This window comes from Pseudopipra pipra, chromosome 20 (genome assembly GCF_036250125.1).
Source record: "Pseudopipra pipra isolate bDixPip1 chromosome 20, bDixPip1.hap1, whole genome shotgun sequence".
NCBI lineage: Eukaryota > Metazoa > Chordata > Aves > Passeriformes > Pipridae > Pseudopipra > Pseudopipra pipra.
In genome coordinates, this window is record NC_087568.1 from 10,878,852 (window position 1) to 10,889,141 (window position 10,290).

The following is a 10,290-nucleotide window of genomic DNA, read 5'->3' on the forward strand; positions in this document are numbered from 1 at the left end:
GATGGAGATGTCACCACCTCTCTGTGCCCTAGTCTACTCTTCAACCCTCACAGTGAAAAAGCTTTTTGCTGTTTAGCTATATGGAAATACAGCTGGAATTTCCCATACCCTGGCTTGTGGCTTTAGAACCTCATTCTCTCACTCCTCTCAGGAGATAACTGTGGAAAGCAATAAATTTTCCATGAGTGTTTTTTCCTGGCAGTTGAGAAACCCCAGGTCTGCAGGCAGGGAGCTGCTGGGGAGGGGAATGAAGGTCACCACACCCAAGGAGAGGGGAGGTGGTCCCTCTGACCCTGCTGCCTTGATCACCCTCCTCCTCCTCCCCCCTGCTCTCCTGCTCAGTGCAGCACCAGCAAGGTGGGCACCCACTTCACACCAAGGGCTCACAGAAGTGGCCACAGTATTAATCACTAAACTAATGGAGCCACTAATGGTAAAAATAATGATTATACCCCTTGCAAGCTATTGGGACTTTAGGAACATCTGTAACCTTCAAGCTGGCCAGAGTACCATGGTGTGTCAGGGTGTTCATAATTCCCAGAATCTGGAGGTTTGTGTGTGGTAGGCTATAGACACTTTGGGGATCTCCTGAGCACCATTTTTCTTGTGGTGGAGTCTCCGTAGACAGCTGTAAGCCTAGAAACTACCACATCCAACCCCCCACCAGTGTGTTAGGACTGTGCTGCAAGAGCATCAATGGCCAGGTCCTGACCACCAGCAGCCCACACACTGCTTCAAACAGCAACCAGAGAACCAGCTCTGCACCAGCTGTGGCATCTTCCACCAACCAGCTGACAACAAGCGACTCTACTGGTTTCTTGGCAGATATTTTAATAGCATCCTTCCCTCAAAATGGTGTTTGCTTTGCCTGGGCAAGCTGCACAGACAGCTCCTGTGTTGGTTTTGGTGGAGCAGCTTGGCAGATGAGAGCTGCCATGCTTTCCTCTTCTGCTGGGGTCTGCGCTGGGCTGCTGATACCACCTCACACAGGCCTGGAGGGCCTCAGCCTGGGACAGAGATGATTGTAGCACTTGGGGTTCCTTCTCCTGATGCTCTTCCCTGGGAAGGAGAGAGTTCTGAGGGGATGGAGCACGAAGGATGAAAATGTGGAGCATGGGCATTGCAGCCACCTCTCCCAGCCGCCCCAGGCTGGGCTGTCCCTCCGGCGCCGGCACCGGTGCTGCCCCACAAGGGCCTGCTGGTAAAGCTGCTCTCTGGAAAGCTGAGGATGAGCTCATTTTTTTGTGGGTGAATTATCTATGTGATGAGTGATTCACCAGTGCAAAACAAGATTGGTGTGAGAAACAGGCTGGATTTTGGAAAGAGCTGTTTATGTGTGCAGGACCCGGACAAAGGAACTCAGTAAGGAGAGCAGCAGAGTAAATAAAGGTGATGTGGGTCACTGCAAAGGGCACTCCAGGAGCTGCCAGGAGCACAGACAGCGTGGATGGGATCTGGGATGGGGGGCAGGAAGGTTGGGCACACACGGGGCTGTCAGCTCACTGGGGTTGAGTGGAAAACAAAGACACGGGTGTCATCACAGCACAGGGTCAACACTGACCAAGGACAGGGCCGTCCTGTCAGAAGAGGTCCTTCCCTGCAGGCATTATAAATCCAAAGGGCAATAAAATCCTGAGCATACAGCTGGATGACTGAGTAGATGATGACTGATGCAGATGGTGAGGAAGAAATTTAGGGTCAAATGACTTTCTGGCATCATCGTTTATCTCAGCAGGGACTGGCCTGTGGTGTTACAGTTCCCAGTACACCTCTAAAGCAAAGGTTCAGAACTGATCCATTTGTGACACTGGTAATGTATGAGTTTGGCAGAAAGAAACTGTGGTTTTATCCAGGTGGTCCCAAGACCAACATAATTACAATAATAACCTCTTGATTATAAACAACAAAACAATCATTTGGGATGCATGAAGTGAACCCACAGGCAAAGCTGCTCCTGTGTGTCTGCCCAAGGAGAGCTCGACAGAGGACCTGAGGACAGCAGGTACACTAGAACTGAGGAGCTCCCTCTGAACCCAAAGGCGTGCTTGGCCTGCTGAGAAGGTCTCTGAAAATGGTGAAATACATCAGTGCCACTTGTAAAAGCCCAGAGAGGACGCCATATCACATCAGCACAGCTCAGAAGGCATCCTGAGGATATTCACATGCAGCCAAAATATGTATATTTATGATAACACACAATACAATAGATTTTTATAAAAGATAATGCTGCATATATGTGTACATGACAAAGTTAGGTGTTAAATCCAAGAACAAGAGACAAGACCCAAAGACAAATGTTAGGGCTTGGCCACAGAGGCTGAGATTTGGTAGGGATATCACTCAAGTCCGCAGCCATCCAGGCCCAGACAGAGATGAAGGGTCTGGGGTTTAAAGGATGAGATTATTTTCAGTTTGGGTAGAAAGCAGAGATATTGGTGAATGAACTCAGCAGAGAAAAGGGAAAGCTCTGCATCGAGCATACAAAGCAGAGGCAGAGCCATTGGGGCAACAGGAGGATCCCAGCACCTTGGCACAAACACACTCTTATTCAGCAGAAAAGATGCCCAATGTAATTTATGATTATTTTTAAATAGAGCTGTTACTTAACTCATAGAGTAGCAGCATAATAACACCGTGTAGCTGGGTCAGCACGGGGATGCCGTATGAATTAATAACAGAAAATGGCTCGTGCTCACTCACTTCCTGCAATTTCCTTTGCTCAGTGAGCTCAGGCGTAATATATTGGCTCTTGCTGTCTGCATCCAGGCACATTAGCAGGGAAGTCAGGAAAAACTGACACAGGGAGGATAGGGAAGATTAAGGGAATCCCTGTTTAGCAGTGTTAGGGTGTGAGACAGCAGCAGCCTCACAGATTTGGGCAGGTGAGCAGATCAAAGAATGGCAGTTAGAGGGACTAGAGGCAAAGTCATTAGAAAATCCCTTATCCAGGGAGAGAAACTTGAGGATTAAAAACACGACCAGTAAACACTATCAACAAGTAAACATGGATTTCCAGGCAGAGGTAGCTGGTGGGTGACACTGCATGGTCTCAGGGGTACCACACTCTGGGGTCGGTCCAGCCTGAGGATGAAGTACAGCTGAGCCCTCAGGACACCGGGGCACTGCTCTGCCCGGGTGGCTTTGGTCATCTCTGCCAGGCCAGGCACGTGGGTGAGACTTTTAGCATCCTTGCCTGGGTGAGCAGATCATCTCAGGGCTGCATAAGGCCCAGTGGAGCTGTGAAATATGTGAAGTCCAGTTTTTGTGTTCATCCCACTGATGGAGGGGCCAGAGGACAGCGTGGGTGTGAGGTAAGGGCACAGCCCCAGGATGACACAGACCCCTTGTTGGCTGGGTCGTCGCTGCAGTGGGGATGGAGGGTCAGCAGGCAGGTCTGGGCAGGGTAACCTTCAGGCCTCAAAATCCAGGCAAAATCCTGAAGGAGTATAAAAAGCTTGAAAATGGCAATGGGTGACATGAGCAGGGAAACTCCAGCAGCACCCAGACAAGCCCAGTGAGTGCCCACTAGCACCCTGCCCCAGCCAGGGTGGGATGTGGAGGGATGGAGCAGGTTTGGATTCTGGTGCCCATGTGCCTGGGTTGCTGTCACTGGGGGGTTTGGCTGTGAGCTTTGGGTCCGGGGATGGGACATGGGGGGCTCTATGTGGGGCTGCCTGCCTGGGGACTCCCCGTGCTGGAGGCAATCACAGTGGGGGGAGAGGGCAGCCTGGCCTCTAATATCTGCCAGGGCATGGCAGGAGACAGGAAACATAGACCAGGAGTCACTCTCCCAGGGCACTTGTCCCCAGCCTACAGGCTCAGGTCTGCCTGTGCCACTGATGCGGGTCAAACCAGCAAGGTTTGACCAAGCCAGCTCACCATGGCAGTGAGCAATGCTCCCCAGTGCTCTGATGGACCTGGCACCGCTGCTGGGATGCAGGGCTGGTGTGACCCCCCACCCACCACTCTGAGCCCACCAACTCCCCAGGGACCAGCGAGACCCTGTGCCTGGCTGCCCTGGAGCTCAGCCAGGCCTGGAGGGCTGTCAGGGGAGCTCCTCTGCTCTGGTCCTGTGGGGGTGGCCGCGGGTCCCCTGGGACACGGTGGGGTGCACGGCTGATTCGACAGTGGGGAAAAAGCGGTGGTGGGGGCATTCCTGGCGGTCCGGCCTCTCCCCAGCCCGAGGGCTGCAGAGGCTGCTGGGGGGACCCACTCCCCGGTGTTGTCCCAGAGCCGCGGACCCGGAGCAGCATCGCCCGTTCCCATCGCCGCGGAGCAGCTTCCAGCGGCGCTGGATGCTGAGTCACCGCGGGCCCCTCGGAGCGACTCGCGGGGGCCCGGCCGGCGGCGGCGGGGGAAGGAGCGGGGCCGCCGCAGGGGGGGTGGGTGCGGGGAAGGGAGGGGTGCGGGGAAAGATGGGGGTGTGTGGGACAAGGGGGGATGTGCGGGACAAGGGGGAATGTGCGGGACAAGGGGGGATGTGCGGGGAGGGGGGCGTGTGGGGCAGATGAGGTGTTGCGGGGAGGGGAGGGTGCGGGGCAAAGGGGAGTGCGGGGCGGGGAGGGGGGTGCGGGGAGGTGGGGGTGCGGGGCGGGGAGAGGGGTGTGCGGGGCGTCAGGCGCTGCGGCCGGCGGGCCCCGGCGCTGCTGAGCGAGAGAAATGTGAGGCGGCTGCACCACTGCGGCGGCACTGCGGGCGGCGGCGGGAGCGCGCAGCAGCGCCCGCGCCGCCGGGCCCCGGGGACGGTGGGCACGGAGCCGCCGCTGCCTGCCCGCTGCTGCCCGCCGCTGCCTGCACCTGCCGAGGGGCACCGAGGGGACCGGGGTCAGCCCCCCGCAGCCTGCGCTGCCCGACGGGGGTGTTGCATCAGCCCCGCGCCGAGCCGGGATCCACGGCCGGGGGCGGCGGGGGGAGCCGGGGGAGGGGGCGAAGGGCCCCCCCCGGAGCGGCAGCGGCGCTACTGCCGCCTCCCCCGGCCTCCGGTCCCCGCGGAGCATCCGGAGGAGCCCGGCGCCGCCAGCCCGGCCTCTGTGCCCGGTGCCCTCCCCGCGCCGCCGCGGCCGCGGCCGGAGCGGGCGGCGGGGCCGGGGGGAGCGGGGCGGGGGGCGGCCCGGCCGGCGGGGACCGTCCGTGTGGAGCAGAGCCTCGGACCCGCCGGCATCCCCGGGGAGCCGCGCCTCGCCGGGGCAGCGCCGCATCCCTCTGCCTTTCAGATAACCTCCGCCGCTCGGGCCTGCGGACCCGCACCGGGCACCGAGCGGGGGCTGGCGGCTGAACCGGGACCCCCCGCCCTGGGCCAGCGCAGGTAACGGCGGGCAGAGACCGGGGGGGTCACCGTGCGGGCGTGCGGAACTGCACGTGTGTGTGTGTGTGTGTGCGAGGCAGCACATATGTGTGTGTGTGGGTGAGTGTGCATGTGCGGGGCTGCACGTGTGTGTGTGTGTGTGTGTGTGTGTGTGTGTGTGTGTGCATGGTGCACTTGTGTGTGCACATGCATGTGCACCGCAGGGCTGCGCGTGTGGGGCTGGGGACTGCGGTGGGAGGTCGGGGGAGGAGGGGGCTGCTGCGTGTCGTGTGGGGGGGTGCTGGGGAGAGCTGTGTCACCGTAGAAGTGACGGGGCTATGGGGTACACTGGGGGGCTGAGTCACCCCAGAAGTGCTGAGGATGTCACCCCAAGGGTGATGGGGTGTGGGGTACAGCAGGGGGCTGTGTCACCCCATGGGTGACGGGAATGCAGAGTACATCAGGGGGCTGTGTTGTCCCAGGGATGATGAGGGTGCAGGCTATGTCGGGGAGGCTGTGTTGCCCCATGGGTGATGGGGTGCAGGCTGTGTTGGGGGGGCTGTGTTGCCCCACCAGTGATGGGGTGCAGGGTATGGGGGGGGGGGGGGTTGTGTTGCCACAGGGTGATGGGGGTGTGGGGTACAGTGGGGGGCTGTATTTCACCCCAGGGTGATGGGGTGCAAAGTGCTGCACCAGGGCTGTGTGTGGAGGGGTGTGACAGCAGGAGCTTGGGAACGTGGTGACAGTGCGTGGCACTTCTGACCACCCGGATCACTGTGCCCGTGGGTGCTGTGGGTGAGTGTCTCTGTGAGAGCTGCAGGCAGAGCCCCCGGGGCTGCTGCTGTCTGCGGGGCAGGGGGGGAGGAATATATGGCACTTGTGGGGTGCAGCGTGAGGGGTGCAGTATGTGGGCCCATGATGGGGGATGCAGGACGTGAGGCCTCTCCTCAGGGCTAGATGCTTGCAGGACCCCGGTGCTGCCAGGGCATGGCCCCTGGGACACCTCGACTGGGGTTCGGCAGGGATCCAGCCCCTCCCCAGCTCTCAGGCACTTGGGGTTGAACCCCCATGGCCTCTCTTCATCCCCAAAGGCTCCTGCTGCAACCAGATGCCCCCCTCGGGTCCCCTCTGCCAGGCCTGGCAGCAGGAGCAGGCATCCCTCTAACAGGATTTGCCGTGTGATGGAGGAAAGCGCCTTCGCCCTTCTCAGAGGAGAGCTGGGCTGGCACAGGGGCTGCTGAGGGAGAAAATGGCCACAGGCTGGGTGCCTGCTCCCCATCTCCTGCCCCCAAATTTGGACTGTCCTCTCCAGAAGCCCCAGGACAAGGGCAGGGAGATGGGAAGGGGGAGAGGAAGCTGGAGGAAGGGATAATAGCAGGGACAGATTGGGAGCAAGCGATGGAGGTAAAAATAGATCCACTGAGCAGAGGAGGGGCTAAACGTGAGAGAAAATCCTGAGCAGAGGCAGGTCGGTGGAGGAGCCCCTTCAGGAGGGGCCCTGTGTCCCAGTGGGACACGGGGGGACCTGCCCTCCCATCCCCAGGGCAGAGGGGGGTTCCAGGACCCCACACTCAGGGCCACTGAGGGGATGCCTGTGGGGAAATACCTGCCTGCTCCCATTTCCGCAGCTCAAGCACGCGGGCGGATGGACAGGACCTGCAGGGCTCAGTTGCCAAATTGCCGGGATGCAGGCAGGCAGGCAGGCATCCTGAGGGAGTGCTGGCAGCCAGTAGATCCCTGAAGAGCCTTGGATCCAACCCTCTCTTGCTTTTCATTTCCAGCAAACAAGAAGCTGAGCTGGGGACAGAGGTACCAGGGACGGAGGGGACAAGGTGCCTGGTGGCCTCGAAGCAGCCAAGGTGAGCTGCCCTCCGGCAGGGGATGCACCCTGAGACCCTGCCCTGTGGGAACTGCCGGTGACGGTGACGTTAAGTGGGAGAGCCGGGAAGTCAGAGCAAAGGAATTTGCAAACACATTCCTCAGCGCCACGAGGATCCCACCTCGAGTAAACAGGAATAAAGGCTGGGCTGGGGCAAACTGAGAGCTGCCTCTGGTTCCTGTGAGACCCTCCCTGGATTCACCTGCCCCGGGCAGTGTCCGGCATCACCATCCCCAGATTACTGTTCCTGACTGCAACTGATCTGGCGGGAAGTGGCAGCGAAGGCAAAGAGGAGGGCTGCTGTGTGACTGAGGAGGGCTGCTGAGTGACTGCCAATGTCACCATAACATCCCAGAGAGGCTGCAGGGAGCTGACACTTTGATCGCCCGCCCAAGAGCATCCTGCAAGGCAGGCAGGATGCCACTCTGAGCCCTGCCTTCCCCTGCCTGCCCCGGCCTCACACCTGGCACCCTCAGGGCTGGCTGGAGAAGAGGGGCGTGGGGCCCTCTGGTGCTGCCCCGTGTCCCCAGGATGCTCTCCCGCGCCAGCAGCTGCTCCCCGTGCTTCTGCTCCGCTGCCAGACCGAGATTGAAAGCTCAGCAGGCTGCCAGCATGTTTTAGCCTCATGCAGGCGTCCCTCGGAGACCCCAGAGCAGTGGACAGTAATGTGAAAACGATACTCATGTCGTGTCTGAAAGGGCAACAGGTCATCATTAAAATGGAGGCGATGAAAATCATCCACCCGGAGAAGTTTTCGGAGCTGCAGGCGTCGCAGCCACGCTACGCGCCGGCCCCGCGCCGCGAGCCGCCCCTTGTGGCCAAGCGTGCGTGGCCCTCCGAGTCCGAGATCATCGTCAACCAGGCGTGCGGGGACATCCCCGCCCTGGATGCCACCCCCGGCCCCCTGCCGCTGCCCCGGACTCCCCCCCTGCCACGGCGAGAGCGCGGGTACCAGAGCCAGCGGAAGGGCAGCTCCGAGGTCTGCTACCACCGGCAGCCCCCGTCGGACGAGGTGATCGTCAACCAGTACGTGCTGCACCCCTCGACGCCCTGCGAGCCCCTGGAGTGCCCCACCTGCGGCCACATGTACAACTTCACCAACAAGCGGCCCCGCATCCTCTCCTGCCTGCACTCGGTGTGCGAGGAGTGCCTGCAGATCCTCTACGAGTCCTGCCCCAAGTACAAGTTCATCTCCTGCCCCACCTGCAAGAGGGAGACCGTCCTCTTCACCGACTACGGGCTGGCAGCGCTGGCTGTCAACACCAGTATCCTGAACAGACTGCCGGCCGAGGCTCTGGCTGCCAACCCTGTCCAGTGGAGCAGCGACACCGACCGCAGCTGCTACCAGACCTTCCGCCAGTACTGTGGGGCTGCCTGCACCTGCCACATCCGGAACCCGCTGTCCTCCTGCACCATCATGTGAGCCCTGCGCCCCTGCCCGCACCTCCTGGCACACAGCGGGTGGGAGAGCTCGGCGCAGCACCACGACTGGTCCCCAGTCCCCTCTTTGCCAGTGGCACAGCCAGGGAAAGCTCTGACACTCGTCACAGCCAAGGACATGGGACCAGCGTCCTCGCTAGCACTGCTGGGAGGTGATGGGGATGCTGGGACCTGGCAGCAGCCCCCAACACACCGGTGGTGCCCAGGGTGAGGGACACTGGGATGGGGAGCACATCTACCAGCACATCCAGGGGCTCCAGCTCCCCCTGGCTCTGCAGTGGGTGCTCCTGCTGTGCATCGAGCACCTCGCCGTGCTCCTTCCCCAGGCACCTCTCCCTCCTCTCTCCCCAGCTCTCCTGAGAGTGGACGCTGGGTCCCATCTGGGGTGACACCCTCCCCATCGCCCCACGGCCGGCAGCAGCAGCACAAGGAGCCCTGGAGGTGCACGATGCCACACTGGGCCACCCTCCCAGCACAGGAAGCGAGGACAGGTCCCCAGCTGCCCCCTCCTCCCCCCGTCTCTGTAAGTTATTTGCCAAAGCTTTCATCTCAGTGGCCACGCCGCCAAGCGCCGAGTCTCAGTAGCCACGCCAAGCCGCCGCACCGGCCCCTCGGATGCCAGCAGACACGCGGCCCGTTTCCTCCACAGGCCCTTGAGGAAAGCTCCACTTTGTCCTCGTTTTGGAGGATTCTTGTTTTTTCCCCATCCATCCCCAGCTGCCCCATCCCAGCCCATTATGTGTTCACAAAGGCATTGAGCTGTGCCCGTTCTCTGCTGCTCCACCTGAGACCCACACTGATGCCCTGTGAGATGGCTCCTGGGGATGGCATGGGGTCCGGTATCCCAAATTGCTTGGTCCAGTGAGGGGATTTGGCTAGGCAGGGGGACTGAGGTCTGGCTCCTGCCCACAGTCCCTTCCCTGGAGCAGCATCTCTGATGTGACCCCTGTGCGGAGGGGCTGGCAGGGCAGCAGCCCCCTGTGCACAGTCTTGCTTTCTCCAGAGCATCCAGAGGAGTAAGTTTGCTGCCAAAAAAGCAAAAAAAATAAAGAAAAAGCCATAATTTGTGGGTGCTCCCACGGGGCTGAGCACCACAACCCAGCACACCAGGGGCACATGCCAGCCAGCCCCGGAGCACGGGGGCTGAGCGAGCCAGAGGGGGCCCAGAACCCTGCATCCTGGAGGAAAGAGCAGCCCCTGGCACTGGCCAAAGCTCAGCATCCACCCAGGGAGAGGGGCCAGACCATCCCCCTGCCCGCCCCGAGGGAGCGGGCCTTGCTGCCGGCACAGCCCCGGGACCACCCCCTGGTGCAGAACGGGGCCGGTACTGTCTCTGTGTTGCTCTGCCAATGCCTCCCGCTGCTGGTTGTGACCATGATCATGTTTTATACCCGGCCTTGTTCTGACCTCCATCAGTCTCCCCAATAAAGATTATATTGGAACGAACAGCGAGCCGGAGTCTTGGGGCAGCGTCGCTGCGGGCAGCAGTGGGGGACACACCAGGATGCTGCACCCTGGCCCTGTTCCATCTCGGGCAAGCTGGGGGAGATACCCAGGGTTAGGGCTTTCCCCTGGGCCAACACCTCTTCCTCAAACCTGGTTCTCGGCTCTGGTGCAGTCGTGTCCCCTCCCTGCCCAGTTCCTGGTCCCACCGCACGTGGATGGGCACCGTGGGGGACCCTGCCCA

General features: G+C 60.7%; 1 protein-coding gene across 1 annotated transcript; it reads left to right on the forward strand.

Moving 5' to 3' along the window:
* Positions 1-7,788: 7,788 nt before the first annotated feature.
* Positions 7,789-10,049, forward strand: RNF208 (ring finger protein 208). The gene has a single exon (XM_064677273.1). It carries the CDS (start codon positions 7,789-7,791, stop codon positions 8,584-8,586), a length of 798 nt encoding a protein of 265 aa, XP_064533343.1. The 3' UTR covers positions 8,587-10,049.
* The last annotated feature ends 241 nt before the right edge of the window (positions 10,050-10,290 follow it).

Coding starts and splice junctions, on each gene's coding strand:
- RNF208 (XM_064677273.1), top strand. CDS start 7,789: ATGCAGGCGTCCCTCGGAGACCCCAGAGCAGTGGACAGTAATGTGAAA.